The 17,196-nt window shown below is 39.9% G+C and overlaps 1 protein-coding gene across 3 annotated transcripts in view; it reads left to right on the forward strand.

Moving 5' to 3' along the window:
- The window catches only part of UPP2 (uridine phosphorylase 2), a gene marked incomplete at its 5' end in the record, with an annotated part of 41,547 nt that extends 29,743 nt beyond the window's left edge, over positions 1-11,804 (forward strand). Inside the window, 2 exons of one of the 3 annotated variants that reach the window (XM_079131825.1) lie at positions 7,134-7,252; positions 8,472-8,518. In XM_079131825.1, the coding sequence (XP_078987951.1) occupies positions 7,134-7,252; positions 8,472-8,486 (134 nt within the window). In that variant the 3' untranslated portion in view covers positions 8,487-8,518. Of the gene's footprint in view, positions 1-7,133; positions 8,519-10,766 lie in introns of those variants that run through there. The other 2 variants (XM_079131824.1, XM_079131826.1) reach the window with 2 other exon arrangements.
- Positions 11,805-17,196: the final 5,392 nt, after the last annotated feature.

The following is a 17,196-nucleotide window of genomic DNA, read 5'->3' on the forward strand; positions in this document are numbered from 1 at the left end:
AGTGGGAGGCAAGCCTGTTAGTGCTTTGGGCAATGTCTCCACTAGAGAAAATAAATAATTTGAATGTTTGAACTAGGATGGATGAGGAGTAGTTTTACTCTAATTTACTGAGACAGGTTTTCTGGTCTTTTTCCTGCCAGATGTGGTGAATACAGGAAAAAATGTGTTTTATGAGAGTCCAGAGAAGGTAGTCTAATTTTAAAACCAGGATAGCTCTATCTTGAGAATCTCCCAGAGTTTTAGGATCTGTTCACAAAAATTTTCTCCTTCAGGGAAACTTGGGTTCCTCTTATCAACATTGGTTTTTGGTCTGCATTTCTCCCGCAGTGAGCAGGCAATTTGCTAAGGAATGTGATACATCCTGTCCTCAGAGGTCAGGCAGGGCTGCAGGTAAATTGTGTTTTGGCAATTAAAGCATATGGGGGTCAGCAGAGTGGTCCCATTTAATAGAATTATTATATACAACATTTAGCATGTTTTCTCCTTCCCCCATCCTGCCTCTCTGTTCACCCCATCCTGCCTACGTGATTAGTGACCAAAAGGTGGTAAGGAAGCCTTCCAGGGGTGCCTGTTCATGTCTGCCCAAAGGAGCAGGAAAGGAGCCTTCCAGGAGGTACTTCACTAACAACTCCTACAAATCCCTGCAGGGGAGAACAATTCCCTGGAGGCAGGTATCCTCGGCAACAAGTGGAGGAGAAGGGGGAAGGGCTTTGGAGATATTAGCATTTTATTTCCTCCTGAATTAGGACACAACTTTCTGACCCAATTATTTATTATTTATATTGACTGTCTTTTTGTCCCTCAGCCTCAATCAATCCCCCCTTTGAAAATGGAAATCTTATAGCTGTAAGGGCAAATGGACAATGACTGCTCTGCCTGCTTCAAGCTGAGAGGGGGTGACGTGGGGCAAGCAGTTTGGGTTTCCTTTTCAGGAATATGTGGGTCATTTGAGGGGTCCATGACAAAAGTCTGGTTTGGAAAGAACAGGTTGCAACATCATCTGAGGGGGCGGCTCCTATGAAAGAAACAAAAAGACAAGAGTACTGGAATGAGATTAATACAAATTAAATGTTGCAGCATCTGGAACATGTCAATGAATATCACGAAGGTGGTAGAAACCATTAATCTCTCACCAGGAGGTGCAAGAACTAAGAAGTTGTTCCCATAACAAGGCTGGTGAGGACAAGGCCTTTATTTGGGAAAGTAAATCTTTAACATTGCCAGAGTTATCACAGCACTTAGTTTTATAATGTCACAGACGACCCCATAAGATGTATTTAAGCTATCTAATGTTATCTGACATTTACAAAATACCTTTTTATTGGCGTAACCTCTGCACTTAGTAGAGATGCCTTTATTTCTGTTTCTTAGGGCTTTCTTAGTAAAGTTACTTAGGACTTCTATGTGCCACATTAGATCTTTTAGACCACTATGAGGGATAAATATTGGAGCTAGACGTAGAAACAGAGATCAAGCTCGCTTATGTCAGAGATTAGGAAGATTTGTAGGTTTCAAATTGACTCAGAAAAAAGCTTGTGACTCTGACAGTTTCTTTTAATAGCTATCAGGCATTCTTGTCTATGAAACTGTCCCTTATAGCCTCCAGCTTTACTTACTTGGTGGGGGTTCATCTGCTATTTCAGGGGCAGTAAATGAAGAAGAGGGCTGGGGATCAGAGCCTGATCTAGGGGGCTCATAGAGTGGGAAGTAAGAGAGAATTAATTGTAGAGCACAGCAAGGTTGGCATAATTAGGGTCTTGAGTGAATGTAAAAGAAAGCTTGGAAGTAAGAAATCTCAGGCCATTTGCCATTTCATCAGAGGAAATTGTCTAAGTCTTGGAGGATTTTGGGGTCAAAGGTCCGGCATTCTGAATTCAGGTCATTGACTTAGGCTGCCTAATTTAGATTGTGGCCAGATTGGCTGAGGACCTCTGGGGCCCAGATGATCAATGAGACAACCTAAGGGGGAGTTCCATAGGAGCCCTCATGTTGGAGAGGGTTGACCGGGGTAGTGGTTGAGATCATGTTGTCCTATGACCCTTACAGAGTTCCATCAGAGAATGACAGGGCATCCCCTCCTGCAATCCCATTGGTGGAGGACCCCGGGGGAATGGATGAGCCAAAACGTGAGGGTCTTCGACAGGGAACCTCTGTGAGAGACCAGAAGGATTTTACCTCTCCAAAGGCCAGTGTTGCATGTGGAAACAAAATGGCAGAAAGCAGCCTCTGATCGGGAGGTCTGAATACATAGGGGAAGGAAGGAATTGGGGAGGACAGAGTTAGAAGGAGGGTGCCTCTAATATCAATAAAGGACCCTAGACGGGTCCTTGCTTTCTCTGCTTGGAGGTAAGACAGCAAAAATCTAGCCCAGGACTCATGAAGGGCCTACTTCTTTGAATATAAGGTGGAAAGAGAGAGAGAAAAAACCAGTCTGGGAATTCAGTTGTGCTAGCTGTGACTGGGGCTTCCCTGGCCTCAGGAGCCACAGAAGTACTGGACAATCAATAGCTACTTTCCAGTTCTCATCCGTTTAACAAGACTGTTATTAACCTATGAGTATAAAGCAGAGAGAAAGAGAGAGAGAGAGAAATGGGAGGGAAATATAAAAATGTGGTAGAGGTTTGTTAGGATGGGGAGGGATAAAGAGCCCCAAAGCCCTGTTCCCTGGTTTTACCACCAAATGAAAACACATGAAATAGATTACAAAAAGAATACGAAAATGGGGGCAGACCTCAGTGGACCAGCAATACTTTATTAGGCATATTTTCAAGGGGAAAATGGCAACAGGCTACAACAAGGGTCTGGGTTTTATAGGGTTTAGCAGGGCCAGGTCTTGGGAGGAGTTTTGTTGGTGGACTCATTTAGGGTGGTGGGGCAGGAGGGTGGAGAGGGGAAGAGTTGTAGATAAGGAAAGTTCCCTGGGGCCTATTGTCCATATTCTTCATACACCACAAGAATGTAGCCTCTGCTCCTCTGAGAATAAAAGCTTCAAACGGGTAAAGAATTACCGTAAAATAATCACAAGTGGAATTTGAATTCTGATATAGTCTGTCAATTTTAATAAACATATTGCAAACAAACTGTGATAACATTTTAAAAATATATATATTTTAAAGATATAGTTGATAAGAAGAGATTAATTGTAGAACCAATATACTTTACTCTTATCTCAGCACACATGTGCATGTAAATCCCTGTGCCATATGGGTGAAGAATAGCAAATGCAGCAAATGCAGCCTTGTGCTCTTTGGAAGGTCACTGTTAATACCCCTTTTCAGGTAAGAGGGGGACAGCTTGACCTTGCCTGAGCTGCAGTCCAGTCAGGACACAGCCTGCAGAGACACCTGGATTTGGTTATTTCTGCTTTCTTTACTATAGAAACAAGTGAACATCTGAGTCACATCTGTCTCCAACCGAATATGTAAATGAACCAAATCTGGTAACTGATTTAGTGAAACATAAAATACTGAATTACCAAATGCTGCCCAGGCAGACCTGTGGTGAGGGCCATCAGTTCTTTCTTAGAAGGAATCTCTTGGCAGCCAGGGATTGTTCAGGGCTTGTGAACCCCAGACCTGAGTCTTTCTCTCTTCAAGATGTTGCAGAAACCTGAGAGAAGTTATTCTGAGAACTTTTCTGTTTGCTGCAAATCTTTGTGACCTTGCTCTCCCTGCCACCTGCAGGTGGCCCTCCTGGCTGCTTTCCTCTACCTTTTAGTAGTTCCTGGCCTCCTGCGGCATTTTATTTTCTGCTGCAACAGAAGCTGCTGGTAGCTGATTTCATCTTGTAAATAGCTCTCTTCCGGGCCACTGCTGCAGCCTTTTCATCCAGCAGACCCCTCTGGGCTTCCAACATTCACACTAAAGGTTGCATCTGCAACTCAGTAATTCGGTAGTTCTTGGCAATATTTCCGTCTGAATTTCTTCCTGGTGACAGGGGCTCTTTATCTCCCTCAGACATCACTGTTTTAAAAGGTGGATTCCTGGTACGCTGCCCCCTGGAAGATCAGCCATCAAGTACACAGACAAAAGCCTCACACATAAGTTGCAATCATGTTTCCATTTTTCATTACCACTTCATAACATCCTTCCCCACAGCAGTGAAGCTCGGAGCTGGCACCTGGCACCTTTTGATTTTAACTGGTTTTACAACCTACTCTGTGTGAGCCAGAAAGGCTTGCTTTGGAGAAAGGCTGAGGGTCCATTCACAAGGAGCTTCTGACACAGAGGAAGTTAGGGAGGATATACAGCAATGAGAAGCAACATAGGAAGAGAGATTTCACCGGGCACCAAGAACCCAGCACCTGTGACTGCCTTTAACCTCCCAGGCCTGTCCCTACCTAAAATCTCCTCCCTGCCACTATTAGAGGTGGTCCAACCCACCCTCTCTCTTTCAGCCCTCTCAGATGACGTTTTCTGTCTCTTTAATACTATCAAATGACTGCATAAGCAAACAGAACTTTTACCAAGGTTACTGCTATTAGTTTCAGCTTATAAATAACATTAAATATAAACAAGGGTCTCCTAGGGACCCATAGTCCTAATTCAGAGGAATCGCTCAGAGCTTGCACCAATGCAGAAACAAATTTTTCTGCACCTCTCATGGGGAGGTCTCAGGTCTGTGTGGATTGCCACTTTTTATCTCTACAATTAATGTCAGATATCTGAAATCTCGCCCCCTTGGGAAGTCTTGTGTCACTGCACAAACCCACTGACACTGTGTCATTCGACTTCATTTCTGGGCATCACATTTATCACTACTGACTATATTTCTGGTTTGTTTAGATATTAACTTATACATTGCTTTTCATATCTTAATGCAGAAAGCTATGTATTTATTATCTCTCTCCATTGGGATGTAAGTGTCATAAAACGGGGACTTTGCTTGTCATTGCTATATTCTCAGCACTTAGAATAATGCCTTTCAAATGTGCATTCAATAACTTTTCGATGAATGAATGAAAAGAGGTGCTACTAGATGCTCTTGGCCATAGAACATGTCCACAGCAAACCGGATCCCTCATTCCCCAGATACATGAGTGGTCTGACGTCTGAAAAACAAGTGTGCCTCCAAACTGTCCCAAAGGTCAGGTTTCCCTTTTCTATAGGTCTACACAAACACCCCTTTTGTTATACCTACAATCCCTGTGTGTCTTGATATCTGATAGTGGACAAGCTCCCTGGAACAGGGCCACTAATGCCCATAAATCACTTTGCTCTACTGATCTCATCATCCTGGACAAGAGAATTAGGAATCTAGTCCTCTTTATAACAAGGATTTGGTAAAGAGGAAACAGTGGTATTCACCAAATATTCTATATCCAAAAGCTGACCCTTCAGAATAGTGTAAAGTTGTACAATGGAAACGCTGTATAATGCAGAATAAATGTATCAATCTATCTTTTAATAGCATGCACACATCTGTCCCTCTCTTAAAGCAAAATTTACTTTAAGCCCCTCATATTCTGATTAAAGATATTAATCCTTTTGCACTGTGAATTTGTGATAGATAAATTCAATTCATATCTGTTCTTTTTAAAAACAGTGCTGCCTTTTGACACGCACTTGTGTGGCTATATATGAAACCTAATATTTGTCTAAGATTAGGTTTTGCTTGAATCCTTTTCAGTGTCTTTAGTTATTTGCAACTCACAGTGGCTTTTCTTTAGAGTAAAGGAAGAATTCAATGTTATTTCTTCTGACAGATACTCGTAACTTTGGGGGATATATTCAGTCTTCATAATATTATTTTATAACTGTTCAATAAAAGGAAGCAGAAGCTTGACTTTAATTTTACTTTTACATTCTTTTGTTGTTCCCAGCAATGAAGGATACTGAGCTCTAGAAACTGCAAGTTGATCATTGATAAAGTAAAAAAAAAAAGATATTAGAACAAAAATTAAAGATTATAGTCAGTTTGGAGCTGGAGTGTTTCTTAACCCCACAATAGAGATAAATCAGGATTTTGGAAAATCATTCCACAAGGCAACCAACTGCAGTTCTTTTCACCCTCCCAAGAGATAAAGAAAGCTGGCTGAGAGGTTAAATAACTTCCCTACCTCCTCACAGCTGAGAAGGAGCTGAGCTGGAATTTGAACGCAGCTCCTGCTAACTCAGACCCCTCTGCAGCATGCTATGCCACTTCTTGCCAGCAGCCTCCTGGGGAGACCCAAGGTTCATGGTCTCTGGACAGAAGAACCAGAATATGCACCTTTAAAAGTCAATAGAGGTTTTTCTATTTTTAATGTTTTGAGCAGATAGTTGTGATACTTCAGCAAGCAAACCCTTAGGGCTGAGCTTATCCCAAGATTTAATGTTGGAATCAAATGAAATTTCAAACAGATATTTACTCAATTGTATGTATAGCCATTAATTTGCCAAGGAAATCAGTTCTTATGTATGGAAAATCAGATATAAATATTAAGCAACTCACTTATTACTTTGTGTTTTTAATTGACACAATAATTATACAAATTATGGGATACATGGAAGTTTCAGTGCATGTATAGTCTGATAATCAAATCAAGGTAATGAAAATATCCATCACCTCAGGTATTTAGCATTTTTTGGTGTGACACATTCAAAATTCTGTCTGGATATTTTTCACTTATCACTTTTTACAAAGATAAGATTTAAAAAATTAATTTGCTTCTGTTTGCTTTGTAAGATTATACGTATTTTTCATCCTTGTCTATGGTTTGTTTGATTCACTTTAATTGTACTCCCCTATCCTATGTCCTGCCTCTCCCCGCATTGCCAGTGCATCACATTAGAGGTACCAGGGATTGAACCCAGGGATGCTTAACCACTGAGACACATCCCTAGCCCTTTACATATTTTATTTAGAGACAGGGTCTCACTGAGCTGCTTAGGGCCCTGCTATGTTGCTGAGACTGGCTTTGAACTTGCAATCCTCCTGCCTCAGCCTCCCGATCCACTGGAATTACAGGTGTGCGCCACTGCACCCAGTTTAGAAGTCTTTTTAGGGCCACTGCTTCAGCTCTCTGCATGGTTGGTTTCACCTGTGACTGGCCTCTCCTCTGCTGTGACCCCCTTGAGGCTTCCTGGAGGCACCCCTACCCCCAACACAGCAGGCTCCAACCTCTGCCTATCTTGAGTCATCTCTGGTTGAAGGTCCAGCATCCAGCAGAAACTCAAGTTCCCAAGGCTGCAGCTGGACCTATGGAGATGACAGCATGGTCTTCATACTGGCAAGATGTTGTGAGTACATTAAGCAGAGGACGTGGACTTGGGTGAGACCTCAGGCTTACCTGCTCCTTTCTCATAGATTGAAATTAGACCTAGAGAATGTAATAGACCTTCCTAAGGAAACACAGTTAAACTGGAATGGAGATGGACTAGAACTGAGATCTCTTGTCTTTTGTCTGCTGCTCCCTCCATTATTCCATCTGGTGTAGAAAGGTAGCATTAATGTACTGAAAGATGATTAGTATTTACCTTTATTCGAGAAAGCATTAGAGGCATCTTTCAATTAATGGAGAATATATAATACTCATTTAAACAATAACAAAAAGAATAAGACATTTACTTAAGGGAGCAGATGAGGGAGCATTGATATCAAAGAGGCTACCTAGGAATACAATATAAAATCTAAATGCTTAGATTTTGCTTTGAGTTTCCTAAAGACTGAGGTAAAGATGAAAATACTTTGAGTTACACATGCTTCATTATATAAAGAAAGTCCTTGAAGTTTCACAAAAATATTCTCCAAATGTTAAACTTTATCAAAATATTAAATTGCGAAATCATCAGTTATAACAGGCAGTGTCTTTAATAATACTTTTATTAAAATATAGAAACATTCTTTATAGAGTATAATGTGAAATTTTGCTTGTAAGTAATTCAGCATTTCTTTGGGAACCTAAGTAAATAGGGTTTAGGTATGTACATTTGTGGTGACTTGATTTGGTTCAGGGTTAGAGTTTAAAGTCTTTAAAGCAGTAGTTTTCAAATGGCAATGTAGAAGTAATTTATCTTGGGGAGATCTCCTTTTTATGTAGATTTACTGTCCCTCCCAACTCCAGCCCCTAATTCTGATTTTTTTATGTCTGGGACAGAATCTGAATGATGAACAATCTCTGGTTCTGATGCAGGTGGCCAGTGGACTACATTTTGAGAAGAAATTGTATATCCTTAGCATTGACCAGCCCCTTTTTTGTTTGTTTTTTTAATTTTTTTTTTTTTTTTTTTAGTTGTAGGTAGACACAATACCTTTTATTTAATTAATTTATTTTTGTGTGGTGCTAAGAATTGAACCCAGTGCCTCACACATGCTAGGCAAGCCTCTACCACTGAGCCACAACCCCAGCCCTGACCAGCCCCTTTGAATATAAGTTTTCTCCACCTGATTTGTGATAAGCAGCCAACAGCCTAAGATGAATGTCTCAAGATCAGAAAGTGCAAAGACCATGGGTTGGTGATTTGACAATGATTCTATGCTTTCTATGCCAGGCACACAGGGAATAACGAGCTCAAAACCATGAGGAGCAATGGAGGTGTGTGTGTGGTTGGGTGGGGAGGTGGGGGGTGAGAAAGGATGGGGGAGAGACTGCTGTGTACACAGGTATTTATACCTGGATCTGCTATCTTTGGCCATCATTTATGGGAAAACCTTCCTGGAAATTTATTCTGAATCAGAGAAGTGAGGTTAAAGTGGCAGTTCTCAGGGCACCATGATTCCCAAAAGCTCTATGCAAAGCTTTTAGGGGGCCCAGGACACCCTGAAATTATACACGCAAGTGTGTGTTTAGGCATGTGAGTATTTGCATGTGTGGTGTGGGGGAAGAGGTTCCAATTGCAACTTTAATTGGAGTTTCAAAGAGGCCATAGAGGATCCCAGAGTGGGATCCTGGCATCCCTGGTGTAGCACAGGACACTTTCAGCTCTGAGTTCAGATCTGGGTATTCTCATTACATTCCATCCTCATGTCTGTTACATGACAACCCTTTTGGTGACAGCCGGGTCACTAGGTGTCCTCCCTTCCCAAGAGACACCCTTCACACCTAATCTAAGGATTATGGTAGCAAAGCTGTCAGGAATAATTTTGATAAATTGTTTTGGGTGATTAGTCCCTTTTAATTGCTCATGGAAATAGTAATTTTAGGTGACAAGATTATTATATGCTGCTTGTTAATAGGCTCTCCAGGGTCAAGAAAATACCACCGAGATTGCTATTACCTGTTCTTTCCCATCTTTGGCATTACCCTTGAAATACAGAAAAGACATTTAGTAAAGTTGGCTCCCACTCTGTGCAAAGCACACAGCACTGGTTTCCTTTTATCCTTCTGCCAAGTGAAGGATTAAAGCAGGACTTTCAACTTTCTCTGCTACTGCCAGCCCATGTCAGGCTTCACAGACTTGCTGATCATTAACTTGAAAAGCTGAGGGGAAATTTCTATCTCTTCCATTTGCTTGTTTACCTGTTCAGCCAAGTTGCTTTACAACTGAGCGGGTTTTGAAGAAACAGGGTCCTGGGCATTGAAATATTTGACTCAGTTCAAGTTTAATATTTTCATTGCTTTTCACTTCATTGAACATAAGGGTCAGTTTGACAGGTCAATGCGGGTTTGCTTAATGGTTCTCCATGTACCAATCCGGGAGAGAAGTAGATGGAAGGGAGAGAACTCTTCTCAGCTGTTTAAGAAGCTGGGAACCGATTGGCTAATTATTTACCAGTTGCATCATAATGGGCCATTTGTTTGACCTTTCTAAATACTGATTTCATCATCTGACAAAGAGAGTATGAGAATAATGCCTAGCTCATGGCCCAGCTGAATGAATTACATGATAGATAAACTCAGCATGTAGCAAGAATTGAACCAAACGAAAGATATGGATGGGGAGAAAATATTCGCACACCATGTGTTTCAGAAGGGGTTAATAGCCAAATATTAAGGAACTCATACAACTTAATAGCAAGAAAACAAATAGCTTAATTTAAAAAAAAAAAAAGGCAAAGGACCTGGAAGTAAAGAATTTTTATGACACCCATTATTTTCTCTCTGACTTCCTGATGGAACAAACAAGATTCTGTTCTTGTGGCAACTTTTCAAAAAATGAGGATTTTGTTTCTGTAGGAAAGATTTTTCTTCTTTCTCTCCTAGTTTCTTATCTATCATAGAATTTTATTCCCATTCTTTAGAAATTAAAAAACTAATATATTTGCTCTTTTTGGAGCTGACTCTTATGTTTAAACATTTCATTTTTGATTTTCTCAAATTTCATAAGAATCAGTCCTCATCTTTATTGACATTTCATGGGTCAACATTCCATATCTCTTCTCTATTTACTTTACTCTCCAGTAAGGGCTGCAAAATCAAACATTGCCACAAGGAATAAGGGCTAGCTCTCCAGGTATATCCTCAAGGAAGAAGACTTCTCTAAGAACTGGTTCAAAAGCTGAAGCCTATGTTGTAGATAGCAAAGATCTCTCCTTGTTCTTAGCTTGAACCCAAAGCTTTCCTGAACCTTTTCTAACTAACTGGGGGCGGGGGGGGGGGAGGGCAAAGAGGAGTTTGCATAATATTTTCAATTAGCTTATTTAAATAAAGTCTTTGGTGAGAGTCCATAGAAATATGAATTATAAATATGAATTATATAGAAGACTAGAGGTTTTCGCAGATTTTGTCTCATTACAGGGAAAACAACACAGAGTCCATAAACTCTGGATGATGACTTGCTAGGCTAATGTTCCTGTAGGAAAGGTCAATCCTTTCACTTCTGTAATCCTGTTACTTGCTCTACTAGCTGCTGTGGTCTGTGTGACACTTCTCGACCGACTTGACTGTGACCAGATCAACTTGTCTCATGATGTTCTGGTGGAGTACCAGCAACGGCCTCAGCTCCTAATCTCGAACTTCATCAAAAAGCAGCTTGGACTTTGTGACCAGATGTCATAACTTACCAGCCTAATCCTCTCGGGCAAATTGGTAGATCAAGTAGTGACTTTGAAGTCATGTTTTATTTGTAGTATTTTCATATAGTTCTCATCCACATGCTAAAATCATAATAGAGAGATTTCATGAAATCCCTTTAGCTTAAAAATGAATTTATAGGAAGAGAAGTTAATACCACATTAAATGAAATTCAAATTCCATTTTAGAATAAGCTAACTAAATCAGTCTAATAATGCAAATTTTAAACTCCTGGATTGTGACATTTGGAGTTTCATATGCAGCATTAATTAAGCTCACATCAAAATAGATCAGCCATTTGTAGATACAGTTACCAGTCACTCTGTTGCTGAAACCAATCCAGAAATTCATGTGAGAACGTTGTCAGGCACTTCTAGGTGTTGGAAAAGTGACAGAAATTTGATCATACATTCAAAATATTTACAGAAAAAAATATCAGTGTACTGTAGGTCTACACATATGAGTTATCCTTAGGGAAATATGACCATACTTCTTTTTTACCCCTGCACAATTTCAGTGTACCACAGAATAAAATTTAAGGTCTATATGTGCCTGCATTTGGGATTTGTCACAGAACATAACAACTCTGGATTACGCATTTATTTTCAAATGAAACCTCTTGGTGATGCAAAAAAAGATCTTTTTTTGTTCAGAAATCACAAGTGACTAAATTGCCTTCCAGCAACCTTTTTTTCCTTTGAAGGAAATGCGTTTTGAGAAGGCTGTGTGTGTGTGTGTGTGTGTGTGTGTGTGTGTGTATTTTGTTCATTTCAATATGAACCTGAGAAATTACTAACAACTGAATTTAAAGTTGAGTTTAAAATGTTAAAGTAATCCTTTTGTGTGACTTTGAAGCATGCCTTGTCTAGACCTTACATATACCTCCACCCCATTTGACCCTCTGAGAGGCTCTATAGGTCTATGAATTAAGGCTTACAGGCTGCACCTTGTCTTCTATGAATTAATCCCGTCCTTGGGTCTTTCTGAATTTGACATGCTGAGGAGTTGGAAAGCAAGGGTGGGGTATGGGTGGGAAATGGTTTGCAAACTTGTATAGAATGTAATGTTGTGTACATATATTTATATGGTTGAAACTCAAATAAAATGTAATTCCAAGCATGATATCTGGCTCCTGGAATCATTGTCCATCACAAACAGCTGAATGGAGGTATAGGGTGTGATTCCCTGTTGACAGTCAACAGGTTCTAGGCTGGTTGAGTTTGAATTGGCCTGCGGCTGTGGAGGGAACAGTTTTCTCTTTTTAGCAGCAACAATAAGCAAGACCCTAAGGGGTGCTTCAGTTTGTGAGTTTCTGTTGTCAATAAAAACTTTTACAGTGCAACTTTCCAGATCCAAACAATTGACCATTAAATATAAAGATCTAAAATACAAGAGCTGAAAGAAGGTAGAATAGCATTACAGTCACTTTCTGGTGAAGTTTTTACTTTTTCGTAGTTTTTAGACCACGGGGAAACTACTTCAGAGTTTTTCCTAAAGTTTTCAGTTTGAACTTTTATCTGTCTTCTTTTGGGAAATCTACTGGGAGAAGGGGAGGTTGAGAGAGAGAGAGAGAGAGATGAAATAAATGTGTATGTGCATGTGTTCATCATTAGCATTTCCTATCTCAGTGAAAACCTGAGGTTTCTTTGACGATTCTTTCTAATTCGTTCCCACACCCGATCAATCACCAAGCCCTACAGACTGATTCTCCTAAGTCATTCCCCAGCCTCTCCACCTCTTCCAGCTCCCTTGCGCCAGTCCTAGTCCAGCCATAGCTCTTTCTCCTCCAGACCACTGAGATGGCCTCACCCGGGAAAGCTATGCCTCCATTTTTGAAGTTTGGTTAATTCACCCTGTTGCTTCAAAGCCTTCACACTGGACTGAGTAGAAACGCAAGGCTCTCAGCACAGCCCGTGAGCCCTGTGCTCAGCGCTGGACCCAGCTGGCTGCTCAGGCTCCCGCCATCTTCTTTTCCTTCTCTTCTTTCTCCTTCCTCTCCATTCTTCCTCTACTTTTTTTTTTTTTTTTTTTTTTTTTTTTTTTTCTTCCAATTCAGTTGGGCTCAAGGAACAAACATAAAAATGCACAGTCCTGCGCAAAGGATGGCCCACAGAACCCTCACTTGGGAGTATCAGCTGAGGGGACAAGCTGCTCATCCAGCTGTGGGCACTGGTCCGCCACATCCACACAAGGAGGCCTTTTCCTGATTTGTCCAGCGGTATCATATAGAATAATAAGGACTGGTTGTCAACGACCCTTCCCATATCAGCGCCTTTTGCTGTTCACTCTCCTTGCAGGACCTCCGCTGAGCTCATGCTTGTGGTTGAAATCTCCAGTTGAAGCTATCTCCCTCCGAAAAGCCTTCTTCCTCCTAATCCACAAAGCAAATTCCTCCTCGTCCTGCCTGTCGACTCCCACAGCGCCCTCTACTGCCCCTTGAGAGAACTTGTCACAGCTTGCAATTATGCCGTGATTTAATTAATGCCTGATCCCTAGACTATAAGGTTCTTGAGGGCGAAGACTGTACCTGCTTTATTGGCTGCTGTACCCCCAAACACCCAAAACAGTGTCTGTAATATACTAGATGCTAGGTAAATACTTGCTTAATGAGGAATGAATTTTTCAGAGCACTTTCCTACTTCCCTTACGAACTCTATGAGCATGGTGGAGGTGTCCATGGATTTGCTCCACCACACTGCTCTGTGGTTCTCAACACTGCAGCACATTAGGATCACCAGGGAAGGCTTTCAAAAATATCTTTTGAGGCTTCACCTCGGATCAACTCAACAGGAACTTCTGGGAGTGGTACTAGGAAGCTCTATCCTAAAATATATCTCATGGTGTACAGTCTGGGTTATGAGCCACTGATACAGAAGAATGGATCCAGCAGATGGTCTTCCAGCTGAGCTGGAAAAAAATCTTCAGATGGTGCCTTCACTGGAATAGTTACAGAGAGGTAGAGTTTTTACTTCACTCTTATGTGTAATGCCAGGAACATTATCTTCAGCATTTTATGTTCCCAGAAACATGCACAGCATCCAGCACATAGTAAGACTGGGAGGATTTTATATGTATGTCAGTATCATATGTGGTATATCATGTGGGCTAAAGAGGACTTGTCCTCATTATCATATGGACATATGATTATATATATCCATATATATGTTTACATATACACATATACATATATAGTTATACATAGTTGCATATAATTTACATATGTTAATATTATAATAATCATCTTATATAAGTTACTGCTCTTGAAAAAAATAATAAAACCTTACAAAGCATTCTATACAAGAATGTATTCTTGTATTTAAAAATTCTCATGAACTTTCCAGGGCTGGCAACTTGAGAAACACGGTGCTCATCTTATTTTACTATCTGCCTGCTGGGCATCACATGTTTGATAGAATTGAAAACTTGAATAAAAGCAGATAAATGGCCTCTGTTGCTTGCCTCCAAGCTATAAGTCCTGTCATCTTGTCATGAAAGGAAATTAAAATTGTCTGACACATACTGAGCTTCATAAAAAGACACACTGTTCCACTTCAGGCTCCTGTGGGCCCCTAGATACACTACAAGTAGATTTTTTGAAGATCTTAACTACAATCTTCATTTCATGGTTAGAACTAAGTAAACTAACCTTTAATTGTTAAGGTCTCTCTTCAACTCTTTTAAAAACAAATGAACTATAAGAGATATGTTTCTTTCTTTCCTCGATCCTCTAGGACTTTCTCCATCTTTCAAGAATCCTAAAATAACAGCAGTGACTCTACAATGCAAAGTCTCCTAAAATGAATAACTTGAAAAACTTGTAATTTGTAATCTGCTTCATTATTCAGTCCTTAAGGCTTTCCCCTTTTCTGATGTGTTTTTCTATTCCTCCCAAACAGTTGTCATTCAATTCAGAATCAATTTAACATTTATTTTTCTAAAAACTGAGCATAACAATTTCCCCTTGTGAACAAAAGCCCACCATTAAACCACATTCTCCCTGAAATATTAAATACACTTTAGATATTATTCTTGTAAGTATAAAGAAGTTAAAAATTTATTAGGAAAACAGCTTAGAAACCAATATCGCATATTCTGTAATTGATCTAGAATCACCTTGCCAAAAGGCAGTAATTTAGAATTATGACTATTATTCTAAATATCTAAAATTTCTTGGAAAATCTATTGCTTTCTACACTCGCTTAATTGTTAACATCTTAAAGTAACATGAATGTTCCAGAGGTACTGGAATTTTCTGGGTCATCTGATTTTTCTTCAACCCATTCAAACAAGAAGAATAAATCTTTAAAAATCTGGATCATTCTTTTTATTTTCGAATCACTGTTATTTTTTATCTGTTTAAGTTCCGTTGCATTCACATTTCCTTTCAATGTTACAGTTAATAAGAACAAATGATGAGGCAAAACACAGTGTACTTTGGGTAATAATCAGCAGTGAGCAGCAGTCTCTTACTTATGTGAATGACTACAATTCAAAAGATTATCTGTGTTAGGTGCAGTAGCTCACACCTGTAACTCCAGCAATTTAGCTTGGGAGGCTAAGGAAGGAGGATCACAAGTTGGAGGTCAGCCTTGGCAACTTAATGAGACCCTAACTGAAAATAAAAAATAAAAAGGACCGGGTATATAACTCAATGGTAGAGTATCCTTGGGTTCAATCCCCAGTACTGCAAAAACAAAAACAAAACAGAATAATTTGATAAGCTTCAAAAGAGAGGTGGTGGAAGTAAACGTGTCTTGGGGGGGGGGTGTCAAAGAGAGAGGGATCACACAGAGCTGGGAGCATGTGAAAGTGTTTTTGGACAAGATGGGTATTTGGAATGAGCTTAATTTAAGGGACATAATTTTGATAGAGACTCTGGGGAAGGTGTTGCCATCAAAGGAAAAACACAAAACAAGAGAAAGAAGGAAATCAGGGAACATAACAAGAATAGCAAAGAATCTTGGTTGGCTAGGTCTGGAAAGGCCTTTTGGGAGTCTATTATGTGGGCCCTTCAGGTTAAGAAGGTCAGACCTTTATGTTTCAGGCAGTGGGAAGTCAGTGCAAGTGGAGAGTATAACAATTCAGAGGTCTGCTGGGGGTACATTGTGGGGAACTGAGAAGAGGACCAGTGACAAGAGACCATGCCCTGGTGTGGACAACCTAGATTGAACCAGCCACCTGTCATAAGGTCCAAGGGGGTCATGGGAGAGGTGGATTAAAGGTAAGAGGAGGCCTTCAAATTCATTACCCTTTAGTCAGCTCCCCAACTTGAGAAAGTCAATGACTTCAAATTTTTGAACAAGTCAAGCAGCTTTTCAGAATTTAAGAATTCTTTTTATGAAGGATGATGTATTTCCAAAGTCTTTCTTTTGCTCAAAGGCTAAGGAGAGTTCAAATGTGGCAGAGCTGGAGCAGAAGCAGTGGGAGAGAGTGCCACTGAGGGATGCCAGCCATGATCACAGCGAAAGTGCAGTTAAAAAGTTCTTCAGCTCTGTGGTTAGCACAAAATTATCTTTCTAAAAAAGAGTATGTGTGCAAAATGCAATTCATTAAAAAGTAGATTCTCAATAAAATTCTGATACATGCCACCACATGTATGAACCTTGAGGATACTATGTTAAGTGCAGTAAGCCAGACACAAAAGGATAAATATAATGAAATTCTACTTATATGAGACTTGAGCATTATTGAATTCAGAGAGGAAGAAGGTAGAATAGAGATATCAGGGACTAAGGGGAAGAAGAATGGAGAGTTATTGTTGAATGAAGATAAATTTCCAGTTTGGAATGGTGAAAAAGTTCTAGAAGAACTAGAAGTTCTAGAGTTGAGCAATAATATGAATGTATTTAATGTCAGTGAAGTACAATGTAAAAAGGCTTAAAATGGTCAAAGTTCTGTACATTTTACTACAACAAAAAATAAACCCTTAATATGGTCTGGTTTGGAAAGTAGATAGTGATTGCCTAGGGCCAGGTGGAATGGTGGAATTAAGGGACTGTAATAGATAAAGGGTATGGAATTTCTCTGGGGGGTGATAAAATGTTCTAAATTTATTGTGGCAATGATTGCACCTCTCCATGAAAATGTAAAAATATTTAAATATAAATGTTAAGTGAGTGAATGTATGGTATGTAAATTATATCTCACTAAAGCTGCCACACTAGACACACACAAATATGGTCTGTTTTGTGGCTCTTATAATAGCAAATTCTAATTTACTATTTTTTTTTAGGAAGAAACTTTATGCTGTGTCCTGATCTCAT

Source organism: Sciurus vulgaris (genome assembly GCF_902686455.1).
Source record: "Sciurus vulgaris genome assembly, chromosome: 3".
Lineage (NCBI taxonomy): Eukaryota > Metazoa > Chordata > Mammalia > Rodentia > Sciuridae > Sciurus > Sciurus vulgaris.